General features: G+C 47.9%; 1 protein-coding gene across 3 annotated transcripts in view; it reads right to left on the bottom strand.

Moving 5' to 3' along the window:
* Positions 1-16020, bottom strand: part of Rnf157 (ring finger protein 157) — a 70534-nt gene that overhangs the window by 21312 nt on the left and 33202 nt on the right. For all 3 annotated transcript variants that reach the window (XM_021177333.2, XM_029483907.1, XM_029483906.1), the window contains exons 3-8: positions 4454-4542; positions 2686-2832; positions 2274-2391; positions 1709-1775; positions 1402-1445; positions 1135-1182 (exon numbers count right to left, since the gene is read on the bottom strand). In XM_021177333.2, coding sequence (XP_021032992.1) covers positions 1135-1182; positions 1402-1445; positions 1709-1775; positions 2274-2391; positions 2686-2832; positions 4454-4542 — 513 coding nt within the window. The remainder of the gene's footprint in view (positions 1-1134; positions 1183-1401; positions 1446-1708; positions 1776-2273; positions 2392-2685; positions 2833-4453; positions 4543-16020) is intronic.

A 16020-nucleotide genomic window follows, 5' to 3' on the forward strand; every position in this document is an offset into this window, starting at 1 on the left:
TGTTTATTTTATGACACAAGGTTCTCTGTGTAGTCCTAGCTGTCCTGGAACTTGCTTTATAGACTAGGCTGGACTCAGATTCATGGATCCAGCTGTCTCTGCTTCCCAAGTACTGAGAGCAATCACACACACTTGGCTCTATTTCTCTTCCTCTTCTTCCTCCTTTCTTCCTCCCTTTTTTGCTTGTTTGTTTTTGGGTTTGTGTGTGTGTTTTGAGACAGGGTTTTCTCTATGTCGTCCTGGCTATCCTGAAACTTGCTCTGTAGACCAGGCTGTTCTCAGACTCACAGAGATCCACCTGCCTCTGTCTGCCAAGTGCTGGAATTAAAGGCATGCATCAGCATATCTGGTTTGGTCACCACTTTTTTCAAACCATCCTTTGTTTGTTTGTTTGTTTGTTTGTTTGTTACAGGTTCTTACTTTGTAGCTCGTGTTGGTCTCGAACTCACTGTAGCTAAAGCTGGTCTAGAACTCCAGGTAATGTTCTTGCCTCTGCCTCCCTTCTGCTGAAATTACAGGCACAAGTCACCACACCTCGAGCCTCCTACCCTCCTTGCCAACACCACTGGCTGCACTTGTCCCTAGCCCTCCGTGACATGTCCTCCTCCTGTTGCAGAAGTGTAAAATGTTGGCACATGGTAGGGGCTGGGCCTTCCAACTGACATGCTCACATCTTGATGTTCACTCTCCTGGGAGGCAGATGGCCAATACGCTGAATCTCAGAAAAGGAGTTCAGGGATAAATTATGCTCAGCGCTCGGATTGGCCCTGAAACAGGCTCAGTACTTTATCTTTGTGTTTGAAATGTTTCCCATCATGGCATTTTAAGTAAAAAGAGCTCTCCTTCACCCTAATGTCAGGAGACAAACATTATTCTTTCCCTTTTCAAGATAACCGTGGCCTGGGAGGCACCGACAATTCCAAACCAATAAAGGCACTAAAAGCCAGTGCTCCCTCGGGGCCACCCAAGCAGCTTCTAACAGACACAAGGGACTCCTCCAAACATCTTCTTTTATTAAAAGGAAAAAAAATAGGAGAAAGAAACAAGAGCGCATAGTTTTACAAAGTTAAAAAAAAATCACAAGGAAAGAGAAAGAGAGGGAAGCGCTAGGAGCTGCTGGCCTCGGGGACTCACCACTTGTTTCTGCTTGAGGGGCTTCACACAGAAGGTCCCGTCCGGGTGCTGGAATAAAAGCCTGACGTTAGTTAGGACCAGGACGGGCAGGGGCACTGTGCACTCGGACTCAGTAAGCATGGAATAGTGACCAGCTAGGCCCACTCATGAGGTGAAGATCATGGCAGTGGGGTGGCCGAACTAGACCTTCCCGAGGGCAGCCCTAGTGTGCCCAGCTTTTCAGCTTTTTCACATGAAAAAGAAATGCCAAACAGAGCATGTTCCTACCTTCTCAAAAGTGCCCAGAAGCACGTGGCAGTGGCCAAAATACTCTGAAAGAAAAGGCACAAGGCTGAAGAAGGCCAATGAGACAGCCTCAGTCCTTTCCCAACACACCCGCTTCCTCGAGAACCCACGGCTCGGTGGAGCACAGTGCTGGGCGGTCATCTGCAATGGTGGGTTCTAAACACCATTATAGACTCTGCCCTCAGAGCAGGGTGGGAAGGGAAAGGAAAGACTCACAGAGGTGTATTCAGGGTGGGAGGCTATCGTAAGAGGGGAGTGGGCACATGAAAGAAATCAGAGGTCTCCTTACCATCTCCTTCATCCACCACAGCGTGCACTACCAGAGGGTAGACTTCACGGTCCAGATCAAAGCCAAGCTGCAGGGACGAAAAGGAAATGCAGATGATGAACTGCGCACACAAGTGTGTGTGTGCACGTGAGTGTGCGTGTGTGGGCGTGTGCGTGTGTGTGCATGTTCATCAGTCCCTCAGAAGGCAGGTGCCGCACAGAAGCGTTAACCTCATCTCGGCACCCATCTGTCAGACTCGAAGCTGTCTAGGTCTGTTTAACTGAAGGTGGTTTATTTCCTTTTAAGAAAACAAACAACCCAGCCCTCACTGCATCAAGGGTCCCTAGCCTGCAGCTCCGTTTCCTTTCAGCATGGCTTTCTCACAGTGTCCTTGACTGACAGACTAGCTTTGGAATAGAAAAACGAGCAAGGATAGGTATAGTTTTAATTTGAACTAAGCAGTCCGTTGATGGGCCTGAAGGGGCCACCAGGGACAACAGCTGAGCGTGGCATCCCAGCATCTGGACAGGCTGTCTGCTGCTGGCACAGGCCCTCCTGGCAGGAGATCCTGGACCTGGCAGCTTACCTCCTCTTCAGCCCACTCCGAGGGGTCCACGGTATGGGAGGGCAGGCAGAACTGCTGGCACACCCCTCGCTTGTAGTGCACGGTCTCTGACTGCAGGCTGTTGTCTTTTGGAATGTAGCTGTGGAGGGAGGGGAAGCAGAGCCAAAGTTAGAGCTCAGCCCAGACGGCCTGACAGTCCCCACTGTCTCACACCTGTGCTCGCTCGGTCCAGCAGCGCTCACTCAGGGAACAAAACCAGTTTTTCCAACGTTTTTTTCACTAGTCTGGTACTATTACTAGACATCCATATTTAATCCACACAAGAAAATCTAAATTCAAGGTCCAGACCCCGACGGGTCGTAGAAAAGAGTATGCTTGTTCCCGGGTGGGTAGAGGCTAGAAGGCGGCTGGCTCACCTGCTATGCCATCTTACCTGGCAATGCCATTCTGGAATTCCTCAGTGGCCTGGTAGTAGATGGTGATGGCGACCCGGGCATCTGTGTCAAAGGTGAACTCGACATTGTAGTGGACCTTCGCTTTGCCTGCCTCTTCTCCGTGGCTCTTCACTTCCTCAGCACACCTGGGAAACCCCAAGAGACAGCCTTTGGGGGCAGTGGATCGGGACTCTGTTGTTTTGTTTTCTGTGTAGCCCTGGCTATTCTGGAACTCACTCTATAGATCAGGCTTGTCTTGAACTCAGAGGGGCACTGCTACTGCTTCCTGTGGCTGTCTTCAGACACCAGAAGAGGGCATCGGATCCTATTACAGATGCTTGGGAGCCACTCAGGACCTCTGGGAGAGCAGTCAGTGCTCTTAACCGCTGAGCAATCTCTCCAGCCCCTGCTACTGCTTCCTTAGTGCTGGGATTAAAGGCGAGCGCTGTCAGAAATATTAAGATTTACTCTGTGGGGCTAGAAAGTTGGCTCAGCAGTCAAGAGCACTGAGTGCCTACGTTCAGTTCCCAGCACCCACAGGGTAGTTGACAACTGTCTGTAGCTCCACTTCCATGGGATCTGGCACCTTCCCACAGACACACATGCAGACAAAACACCAAAATGAACAACAAACAAGTAAACAAACAAACAACACTCTTAGTCTTCTCTAACCAGCCGCACCTCCCCCTCCCCCAAAAGCACTGCATACTTCTCAGTGTGGTTATTGGCATGGTTGTGCCATCTCTCTGGGGCACTTAGATTATTACTGCATCTCACAGGCTGAGTGCGTACGCCAGAACATGGTTCTTTTTCACTTTAATCACTTAGCTGAGTACACTGGTTAGAAAAGGCCAGGCTTCCTCCTTCCCTTCCTCCTCTACGCTGCAGCTTCTTCTGGACTCACGCATGAGCATTCAGCCTCCTTCCTAACCAGCAAGCGCAGTTACTGGGTCGTAGGCACCGTCTACAGACTTGCTACTACAGAGCGGTTTGTCTCCTTCCTCCCTGCCCCACAGGATTCTGCGCTCCTCACACTGTAGGGAAATCACAACTCTCCCTGCACAGCACCTTGCAGTGACTTCAGAAACACGCTAGATCCCCAGCTCGGCACAGAGCGGGCAGGCGGTGCTCGGTTTCTCTCCCTGCCTGACCTCCTGCACTCACTACAGCCTTGTTAATCTTCTGCTTTTCCATACACTCATTCTGAATTTCTACCCAAACTCTGATAGCTATCTGCACACTTCTACAGCGAGCCAGCTGCACAGCTGGTCCTCTCTCCGTGGCTCTGTCTCTCTTCTGTGTTTTGTGCTGAAGCCCAGGCTGGCCTCAAACCCTGTTGTCCTGCCTTCGCCTCCTGACTGCTGAGACCAGAAGTGCACAGCACCATAAGCAACTTAAATCAGCTTTTACACTCCTAACCCAAGCAGCTCATCACTACACAGGCTTGTCGGGGTGTCTCAGACGCTCCCTTCCCTCTAACTATAGCTCTTTGATTTTAGAGCCACAGAATAGAGAGAGTATTTAAAATGCCGGTGCAGGCAGGAGAAGGTTCTTCCTGTAGAGAGCACTGCCCACGGTCACGTTCCAAATCACCCCAGCCTGACGAGGCCTCATCTTAGGAGCCGTGCTTCAGCAGCAGCAGCAGCTGGCATCTCAGTGCGGGCAGGAGGCCGTGGCTGGCAGGAGCTGCTCTGACTCCCGTGGAGTACCTGTTGCCCCACAAGCAGAAGGGCACCTGGGACCTGGCCTGCGCCCTTGGGGACTTACTTGACAAGTCTCAGCGTGTCCTTCCGGATGTTGATCAGGCTTCTCAGAGTCTTCACAGGTTCTTGGGGAGGCGGGGCAGCGTAAGGGAACTGTCAGAGACAAAGTGGGAGAAGGAGTGTATTTATAAAGACATGGCTGTCCCCAACTGGAAGATGCTCTTGGGTGAATGAAAAACAATGAGGCAGGAGGAGGAGGCACATTCCTGACAGAGGAGGCAGCCTCTAACACAGTAGGTAAGCTTGCTGTGCAGGAAAACCAGGATTCAAGATGGTGTCAAAAAAGCAGGATTTATCTGTTTTTCTCCCTTCATGTGAAGCTTATATGGGTTACTGTTCAATACTTGGAAAACTAATTTTTAAAAAAAAAACAAACAGCCGGGCGTGGTGGTGCACGCCTTTAATCCCAGCACTCGGGAGGCAGAGGCAGGCAGATTTCTGAGTTCGAGGCCAGCCTGGGGGCTACAGAGTGAGTTCCAGGACAGCCAGGGCTATACAGAGAAACCCTGTCTCGAAAAACCAAAAAAAAAAAAAAAAAAAAAACCAAACCAAACCAAAACCTAAAAACTCTTATTGAAGTTCTAAACACCAAAGGACTCACTGTGGCCAAGTTAACCGCAAAAAGCTTCTGCATTTTACCGCAGATGACAGGGAGGACCCTCAAGCCCTATCTATCCTTCAGGGGAGACAACCCCTATTCTAAGAATTGAGACTAATAGAGAACCCCATCAAGTGTGCAGGGCAGAGGCTTGAAAACACCAAAGAACAAACCCCCTTAGCTGATCACATAGAGCAGTTTGTTAACCCTGAACCTACAGGCACCTGGGGGTCAGCCTCATTTACACACATACAGTGCTGGCTTCATAATTTTTACACACACACACACACACCCCGCTGGCTTCATCATTTACACACTTTCTTTTCCCATCATTGAAATATTCAGTTGGAGTGGCTAGAGAGATGGCTCAGTGGTCAGGCACACTGTCTGCTCTACCAGAGGTCCTGAGTTCAATCCCCAGAACCCACATGGTGGCTCTCAGCCATCTGGACTGCCACACGATGCCTCTTCTAGCATACAGGTGTCCATGCAGATAGAGCATGCCTAGTCATAAGACAGACAGCTCCTGCCTGGAACACCTCCACAGGGAGGCAGAAGAGTGAGGAGCGGACACTTATCTTAAGGCACATGGTAAGTTCCAGGCTAGGCTGCTCTGTAAGATTTCAGTTCAACAAGAAAAAGGGGACCAGGCATGGTGGTGCACACCGTTAGTCCCAACATGACAGGCAGAGGCAGGAGGATCTCAGTGAGTTCCAGGCCAGCCTGGTCTACATCCTGAACCCAGGATAGCCAGGACTACAAAGGACTTACAAAGAAAGACCCAATCAGAAAGAGAAAGGGGGAGGAATGCTTTTCTTTAGCTGCTCATGCTGCATTAAGTACCGGCCACCAAGTTGTGACAACTTTAACTCAGTGACCCGAGGAGAGGGGGAGGAGGACTGAGGGCAGAAGGGAAAGGGGGTTCAGTGGGAAGGAGAGTGGGGTGAATGTGATCCTAATATACTACAGACACTAAGGAACCTGTGCTGAATACTTACCTCCTGCCCCGGAATAAAACACTTTTTAGGCATTACATACAAACATTTTACTATCATTATAGGTGTTTGGTTTGAAACAGTGACTTACTTATTCTATTGCCTTTGTAGCCCGGGCTGGCCTTGTACACCCCATTCTCTCGTCTCAGCCTCCTGTCTAGCTTAGAGTACAGCATGAACCACAATGCCTGGCCTGCAACCTCTTACTTATTTTGTTTTTGGTTTTTCGAGACAGGGTTTCTCTGTATAGCCCTGGCTGTCCTGGAACTCACTCTGTAGACCAGGCTGGCCTCGAACTCAGAAATCCACTTGTCTCTGCCTCCCAAGTGCTGGGATTAAGGGCGTGCGCCACCACGCCCAGCACTTGTCTTAATTTTTGTTTTCAATTTTTTATTACATTTGACTTATGTTAGGCACATGTGCCATAGCACGCATGTGGAGGTCAGAAGACAACCTGAAAGGGTCAGTTCTTCCCTCTCACCCGGGTCCGGGAATCTGCACCGGTCAGGCTTGGGAGCAGGCGCCTTTCCCTGTTGAGTAATCTCTCTGGCTTCTACTTTCTGTTGTTCTTTGAGACGGTGTCTTACGTAGCCCGGGACAAGCCTTCAACTCCTGCTCCTCCTGCCTCTCATCCTCCTGAGTGCTGAGGTAATAACATGAGCCATCACAGGCAGCCACAAAAGTGGCAGGTGTGTGTGTGTGTGTGTGTAGACATACATACATACATACATATGTATACATACATGCTTTTTAATGACAAAGCATGATATGCTTAAGCAGAAAACTTTAAAAACAAGAGGCGCAAGCTCAGTGACCATTTTATCACACACTATCAAAATGAATGGAAGCAGTCCTCCCTCCCTCACTGGGCTCTCACTGTGTGAAGGACTACACGGTCTCTCTCTCTCTCTCTCTCTCTCTCTCTCTCTCTCTCTCTCTCTCATTCAAAGCCATGGCAAACAGCTCCAAAGTCCACTATGTTGACACCATGTAGAGACGACCGCATGCTTTATTAAGCAGTTGGCTTTCCTTTTTGCTGATGTGTGTTGTAGGCGCACGCCCTCGTCCCTGCGCTCTGCACGCTTGCTTGTGTCTTTGAGAAGAGTTCCTAGGAGCGGAATTACTGGATCAAAGAGTAAGCGCACTCTTAAGTAAGACGTTACGACGTTGCGCGAGCAGCAGGCCAGGAGGCTTTAACGGGCGGGGGGGGGGGGGGGGGGGGGGGGGGGGGGGGGGGGGGACGGGAATTCCAGGCCAGCTCTCATCTGACGCCCATTTCTTCGCCCCCTACTTCCTAGGCTGCAGTACTAAAGGAATTTAAAACCAATTTAAAATAAGCTTAAGCAAAAAGTAATTAGGCAGAAAAATCTGACACATACTCTAAATCTGCTCTAAAGCCAAAGTAAATGACTTTGGGATTAGCGTTCTCTCAGGCAGCACAGCGACCACTTGGTGTGTCTGGGTGGTGCCATTCTCCTCTGGAGACACCCAGAGCCCTGACCCTTAAGAAACTCTTAAGGACCCTTATTTATTTATTTTGATATTTTGAGACAGAGGTCTCTCTATGTAGCCGAGGCTGGTCTTAAACTCACACAGATCCCCCGCCCTCTGCCTCCCAGGATTGAGCTACCACCACCTGGTTTGTAATGTTTAAAAAAAAAAAAAAGTTTGTGTTTATTGGAGATAAAATTTCTCTGTGTAGCTTTGGCTGTCTGTGAAGTTTCTCTGTAAACCAGGCTGACCTCAAACTTAACAGATCTGCCTACCTCTGTGCTGGGAGTAAAGGCGTGTGCCCCCACCACCTGGCTTTAGGTAGTAAAATCTTAATGGATTTAGGGAAGGGTGCCTAAATACAGGGTAAGGAAATGAGGCTCAGGTACCCTCAATCTAACCTTTTTAAAAATTTTTTACTTATTTATTTTATGTATATGAGTACACTGTAGCTGTATAGATGGTTGTGGGCCTTCATGTAGTTGTTGAGAATTGAATTTAGGACCTCTGCTCGCTCCGGTCGGCCCTGCTCACTCCAGCCCAAAGATGTATTTATACATAAGTACACTGTATCTGTCTTCAGACACCCCAGAAGAGGGAGTCAGATCTCATTACAGGTGGTTGTAAGCCACCATGTGGTTGCTGGGATTTGAACTCAGGAGCAGTCAGTGCTCTTACCCACTGAGCCATCTCACCAGTCCTCAATCTAACTTTTTAAACAGAAAATGTTGATAAAAGCAAATCCTTGTGGTGGGATCAAATGTGAACAAACCCATAACAAAAAGGGAATACACATAAGCACTTCTGAGTCCCTACTATGTGCCATGCATCCTTTGTATGCATTCTCCTCCCAGTTGTGTGTGTATGTGTGTTTGCATATATGTATATGCATGCAGTAGAGGCCAAGGGACACTTTTTTGTTTGTTTGTGTTTTGGTTTTTTGAGACAGGGTTTCTCTGTATAGCCCTGGCTGTTCTGGAACTCACTCTGTAGCCCAGGCTGGCCTCGAACTCAGAAATCTGCCTGCCTCTGCCTCCCAAGTGCTAGGATTAAAGGTGCATGCCACCACTGTCCAGCACACCTTCAGTTCTTAACCCAGGAGCCACCCACACTTGCTTGAGACAGGGTCTCGACTTGACTAGTGAGGCTGGACAGTGAGTTCTGGGCATTCGCCTGTTCTCACCTCCCACCACTGAGATTCCAAGTATGTGCCTCTGCACCCAGCTTTTTCTGTGGATTCCTGGGACCAAACTCGGGCCCTCAGCACCTCACCACCCGGGCTGTGCCTCCATCCCTGCTTTACTTTAATTTTTAAATTACAGTAAAATATATACAACGTGACATTTACATGTGAACTACATCCCGGCTCGCAGCTCAGTGGCATTAATTATGACACATACGTTGTCCAGCCTTAGCCGCCATCCAGCCCTAGGCCATACACTTGTACTTCCTATTCTAAGATGAGGCAAGTCTCCTCTCCCAGCAGCCTGTGAGCTCCTGGAGGAGAGACCAGCACAGAAGAGAAACTCAAAATCCGATGGCTGCCTGAGCGAATGCAGACTGTCAATGTTAACAACCTCCTCTGGCAGATAAGGGTCAAGGGGCTAAGGGAACAACTCAGAGAGGACACTTGCTTAGCATGTACAAGGTTTAGATTCAGTTCCTGATAGCATAGAAAAGAAGAAAGTAGGTGATACACAGAAGGTCCCAAGGCCAAGGAACAGAAAGTAGAAGCACGGTTGGAATGGACAAGGAAGTGGGAAAGATGAAGTCCTTTCAAATAGAACCAAGCTCCACGCAGGTTCTGGAAGCTGGGACACCAGAGCTCACCCTTCTGCTTAGACGGCAGCAGGCACCAAAGCGCACAGCCCGGGCTTCCACACTTTAACAGGAATACCGGAGGTCTCCGCTGAGAACGGCTTTCTTAGAGCACAGCATGACAAATGTCTTTGTCTATGAGATACAATGGAAAGTGCAGAAGCCAGCAACTCGGATGCTGGGCTTGTCAATGCTGGAGAACATTGCTGCTTGCCCAAAACGTACCAAGAGGTGTTACTGGTGGGAGAGCGAAGACATTTACCCATTTGCTCAGCACCCGCACTACGTCTGAGCACTGAACCTGGCAGTGAAACGAGCAAGGAGCCAGGCAAACTGAATCTGAGAAATGACTGAGATCCACCAGGGGTCTGCCAGTCAAGGCGCCTGTGTCAGCAGAGCAAGACTCTGGCTTCAAGCCTGGCGTTACTTCCTTGTACATAAGGAAAGTGCCACCTGGTGCCCAGTGAGGGAACTGCTGGTTCAGGCACCCGTCTGAACCGGCGAGCAATGCCTGTGCTTACATACTGTGTAAATGACTGCACACTCTGAAGCTTGTTTTTATCATGCTTATTTGAAACAACTTGTTAACTTTACTTAAAGTTGAAGGAAAAAAATTTCATTTCTGTCATAGAAAATACGTTCACAGCACACGTTAGGTAAGAACAAAACAGGCTGGGTACAGTGGCACATGCTTCTAATCTCAGGATTTCAGCTGTGGGGGCACAAGGATAAGAGTTCAAGGTCAGCCTCGGCTCTACAGGAAGTCTGAGGCCAAGCTGGGATCAAAAAGCAAAAACAAACCAGACCAGTGTTTGACTCCATTTGTAAAGTGCTGGTTGTCCCGTAAAGCCCCAGTTTCCCATAAAGAAAGACCATCGTTCATTCATAAAAATAAACAATTCACTTCAATAAACAGCTTTCCTTAAGTTTTATTTGTGTATATGCAGAGGTGTCCTTGGGAGCCAGAAGGGTCTGTGACCCCGAGAGCTGGAGTTGCAGATACTGTGAGCTACCTGAGTGCTAGGAATCAAACTCAGGTTCTGTGGAAGAGCAGCAAGTGCTGCCAGAGGCTGGGTTTTTTCTCCAGGCCCAGAAGAAAACAGCAGCTCCTGACTTCCTGCACACACACACACACACACACACACACACACACACACACACACGCAGCATGAACAGAGTGAGCTGGGGCTGAGCCTGCAGACCTTAACTTAAGTGTGCAGGTTTGGCTTTGTTTGCTTCCCCTCTGACTCACTTCATTGATCGGAATGCTCTGGCCTTTCTCCACTTAGTAGAAACCATTCGTATTTTGTGACCACCATGGGAACAGGTCAACATCATGAAAAGGAGGGGCAGTAGAGGGGCAGTGTTCAGCGGTGAAGGTCACATGTTCCTCTTGAAGAGGACCTGGGTTCAATTCCCAGCACCCACATGGTGTTTCAGAATCAACTCTAACTCCAGTCCCAGGGAATCTGGCATGCTCTTCTGGCATCTGCGATGCACATATACATGCACACAAAGCACTCATAAAATAATAAAAGTAAATAATAAAATAAAAATAATGAAACATACATGGCTGAACAAGTTTGTATTCCAATTGAAACATAGAGAATTTCAGTTCAATCCTACTGTCTAAAAAAGGAAGGAAGGAAGGAAGGAAGGAAGGAAGGAAGGAAGGAAGGAAGGAAGGAAGGCAGAGAATGATCACTCTGAACTCCTCTATAGATAAAGGGCGGCAGCAGTGTCAGGATACAGCAGTGAGAGCTGTTGTGGGTTGCCCTAGTGCTGTTTGTATTCTGATAGTTCTGCTTCCTCAAGAGGGGCCGCCCTGACAGGAGTGGATCACATACTCACGTGATTTCATGTGAATCTTCTCCCCCTCCCCCAATCGAACTGGTCAATAAAGACTAGAGCCTGGGGGGCTGGTGAGATGGCTCAGTGGGTAAGAGCACCCGACTGCTCTTCTGAAGGTCTAGAGTTCAAATCCCAGCAACCACATGGTGGCTCACAACCATCCGTAACGAGATCTGGCGCCCTCTTCTGGAGTGTCTGAAGACAGCTACAGTGTACTTACATATAATAAATAAATAAATCTTAAAAAAAAAAAAAAAAGACTAGAGCCTGTGTCTGGACAGTGGGAGGGAAAGGTGGGACTGGAGGTCAGAGAGAACGAGGGACAGAGAGAGAAGGCTGGAGGAAGAGGAGGTGGGAGGAAGATGGAGCAGAACCACGTGGCTTGGAGAAGCTGAAGGTAGCAAGGGGTCTCCTAGCTGGGGAATAGAGTAGTGGTAGATCTGCCCAATCTAGGCGTAGAGATTATACATGTCATCATTGGCTGTGGGTTTTTACACGGAGTTAGTGGGGTTAGAAGTATTTTTGCAAAGACACAATCACTTCTACACTTAGCTCTTTTCCTTTCTTTCCTTTCCTTTTCATTTGTTTGAGGCAGTCTCTCCTGCCTCAACTTCACCTTCATTGTGTGTAGTTTTCCTGGGTTGTTTTTATTTGGGGGAGGGGGGCGCAGGGAGGTGGTAGATCTCACTGTGTAGCCTTGGCTGTCCTGGAACTCACTATGTAGCCCTAGTCAGCCTCAAACTCACAAAGCTTTGCCTGTGGCTGACTCCGGAGTACTGGGATTAGAGGATTGTGTCACATCCCCTTCCTTCCTCCCTCCTTCCCTCCCTGCCCCCCTTCCTTTCAACAGTGTTTCTCTATGTAGCCTGCTCTGCAGGCCAGGCTGGCTTTGAACTCACAGCCATCCTCCTGCCTCATGGGCCCTATGATTAAAGGTGATGCCACTGTTGCCCAGCTCATCATTTTTTAAAACTTTCTTTTGCTCATGTTTCTAGAAGCATCAACTACTCCGTTAACATGTTATATAAACAGAAGTTAGTAAAGCCAGGAAGCTGTACAAATCTTTAAATTTCATTTTCCCCACTAATGTCCTTCTTACTCAAATTTCATATTACCCCCAGCCTCACATAATCAAAAAATGTGAACAAACAGAAACGTTTAAGGAATTCTGTAGTAATGATCAGAACATCACCTGGAATCCACACTTACAGCACTCGAGTCTGGTGTGGGGGCCCACGCCTTTAATCCCAGCACCAGGGAGGCAGGCAGACATGCATGGATTTCTGAGTTTGAGGCCAGCCTGGTCTACAAAGTGAGTTCTAGGACAGTCAGGGCTACACAGTGAAACCCTGTCTCGAAAAAACAAAACAAACAAACAAACAAACAACCCTGTATGTTACAGCCCAGCTCGGTGGTATTCCCTGTAATCCCAGCACTTGAGAGATGGAGGCAGGAGGATCAGGAGTTCGAGGCTACACAGTAATCTTAGGGCCAACCTGGGCTACTTGAGAGGGGAGGAAAAAAAAGACAGCAGTATGTTTGCTACTGTGTTCTGCCCTTTACACTGTACTATTTTCAATAAATTAAATAATTTTTAAAACTCATGCTCCACTTTTATTTGACGCCTGACTCGCCTCTGCTCTCACTATTTCTAACCTCGGAGCTGCAAACACAGGGAAGCTTTGCAGGGACTGCCTTAGGCTAGCGAGGCTTTGGAATGTCCCCGGAGCCTCTCAGGGGAGACCGGCTTAGTCTTCACTTGAAAACTTGGGTGAGAACGCGGACCGCTCTGAGCAGCCATATCCTTGAGACGGACTGCATGCCTGCTGCAGAGTGGGATAACTGCTCTGTGTCAGCTGCAGGAGACCCCTTTCCCCTCATTTCCCGCCGTACTAAGGGGCCGATCAGCAATTTAAGAAGATGTGGTCACCAAAGCAACAAGATGCAAAAACTTTTTCGCCCAAAACTATGAAGGTGACCCCCAACCAAGTGTCACAGAATGACTTTGAGCCCAAAAATGCTGTGTTTAGATTTGGCTACCAAAGAAATTCAACAAGAAAGCAATCTCTATTAGTCTACTAATTACATTGCAAGGTCTCCTCGCAGTAAGGACAGGACCAATGTCATGGCCATATGACATCATCCCTAATGTTGACTTTTCCCAAAATATGTAATTAAGCAATTATCCAATTAGGCAATTCTCTGTAAGCATAATAGGTAACCAGAATGTGAAAACAGCCGATCTCAGAGCGGGCAAACATAGACTCCTGTGCGTCGTGCTTAATGACATCCAGTGCAACTTCTTTCTTCTTGGGTTTGCATTTTAACTCAGCACTGCTCTGACTCTACACAGCTATGGGGACTGCTTAGGTGATAAACTAACTCACTGGATTCAGGCCCTATGAGAAGACGCCTCCCTTCTCAGCAGACTAAAGCACGACCTTGTCCTCCCACGCTATGAAAGACTGCCCTGCGGAAGATGGGCTGCTTTTAATTACAAGAGCTTCTTGACTGAGAGCAACTAACTTCAGGTGGAGATGAGAGGGGAAAACAGACAGTCTTCTCTTCCTTCCAGACACCGGGGAATACTGAGGAATGGTTGGAACCACTGCTCTCGGTTTTTGAGACAGGAAAGAGGCTGAAATGGCCGGGTGTGGTGGTGCAAGCCTTTAATCCCAGCACTTGGAAGGTAGAGGCAGGTGAATTTCTGAGTTCGAGGCCAGCCTGGTCTACAAAGTGAGTTCCAGGACAGCCAGGGCTACACAGAGAAACCCTGTCTCGGGGGGAAAAAGAAAGGCTGAAATGCCTGACACTGTACATGAAGCCTACGCTCATAGAGGCAAGTACCAGGGCCAGCTGAGACAGGATATTAAAATCACACACACATACTTTTTCCAAAGAAACATTTGAAAGTGCTAGCTTCCAGCTTTTTAAAAACAAAGACATTTCTTTTTGTCCAATTACTAACAAAGGCAGTAGAACCAAAATATTCTCTGTCTCCATTTCAAAAACACACAAGAAATTAAAACCCTAAGATGGCCTTCACCTTGGGAGACTCCAAGTTGGCTTTCTGAGTCCCACTGAAGTGATCGACGTTAAAGCTCCTGCTGGGAGAGCCGAGGTAAATTATAAGAGTTGCAAGGTCTCCAGAGTTCCTGAGAGAAAAGATACTCTGAAGCTCCTAGCATCAAAATCTCATCTCTAGCTCCAGAAAAGGGAGCTGTATGAAACCAGAAAGAGTTAATTCTGTAAGCCTATTACTGTGCCTGGCCAGTGCATCTGGAAATGCAGCCGTTGGAAGAAAGCCATTACTCAGTCAGAAACTATGAGACCGTATTTTCTCTAGCTGCTCCTGAAATTCAGATATCCTATTTAAGGAGAACAATGGCACAAAATAAAGTCACAGCATACACAGCGTATACAGTATACACCGTATATATAGTATACATAGTATACACAGAATACAGTATATACAACATACATAGTATATAGTATACACAGCATACACAGCACACACAATATAAACAGTATACACAGCATACATTACATACACAATGACACTGCATACAGAGTATACACAACACACACAGTATACAGTTTATACAGTATACGCGACATACACAGTATACAGTATATACACTATACACACATACAGTATACACCGTATACACAGCATATACAGTATACACAACATGCATAGCATACAGTACACACAGCATATACTGTATAAACAGTATGTCTCCTAGACTTTTCTAAGTTACTAAAACAAAGACATGTGAAAACTGATGAAAATCAACCGTGAAGCTAATATAACAAGACGTCATTGACTTTGTCCTGCAGAGCTCCTGGGCCTCTTGAAACCTCTGACTGCCCTTCAGACATCCTCAAGAGCAAGGAGCAGCTAAGTTAAGTCAACGAGCTGGACTACTTTCTTTGGCTTTTATAAAAGTCTAAGATGCTTTAAGTCATGCACACTGAAATCTAGTAGCTACAATTGCACCTTCTCGATAGTACAGGTCAGAGACAAAACCCAGACCTCCCAATCCATCAAGTTCAGGGCATGTGGGCTCCCCACACCCTGTGCTCTCCTTGTCCTTCCTGAGGGCTCTGCTTTTCTCTGTCCTCACCACCTCTCAGATCCTGACCCCTTGAGCCACATGCTTCAATGCCACCAATGCTTTTCCGAGCAAGCTTTTCTCCACGGCTCCACTTCTCTGACTGACTCCTTGCATGCCAGTAGGATGCCAAGCTTCAGCTCCACGGCAGGTCATGCCTGTAATCTTGTAATCCGTACTGCTGAGGCAGAAGCTGGAGAGTTGACAGTTTGAGGCCAGTCTGCTCTACTTAAGGAGATCCTGTCTAAAACCGACAATCAAAGGGCCATGCTCCAAGTTTACTCAGGGTGTAAAGCAAAGACAGAAATCCTTTATGAAGCGCTTCGTAGGCCAGCAAGATGGCTCTGTGGGTGAACTCGCTTGCTGCCCAGACTGACAGCCAGAGCTCCATCCTCAGTACTCCCTCACACAAGTGGAAAGAGACTCAACTTCTCTAAGTTGCCTCCTGACCTCCATGTGAGTGTTGTGGCACGTGCACCCCCAATCCTGCCACACAGACCACAAATACACATAAAAAATCCCCAATGAGTAACTGTAATAAAAATAGGTAATTCATACTACCCATCCCCCAACATCATTAATGTAAGTTAAATTTATAATTCTCAGCCTGGCCATTTATACAAAGACTCTTTTATGCTTGATAATAACCTGTAAAGAGCCGGGCGTGGTGGCGCACGCCTTTAATCCCAGCACTCGGGAGGCA

The sequence above is a fragment of the Mus caroli genome, chromosome 11 (genome assembly GCF_900094665.2).
Source record: "Mus caroli chromosome 11, CAROLI_EIJ_v1.1, whole genome shotgun sequence".
NCBI classification, from domain to species: Eukaryota; Metazoa; Chordata; class Mammalia; order Rodentia; family Muridae; genus Mus; species Mus caroli.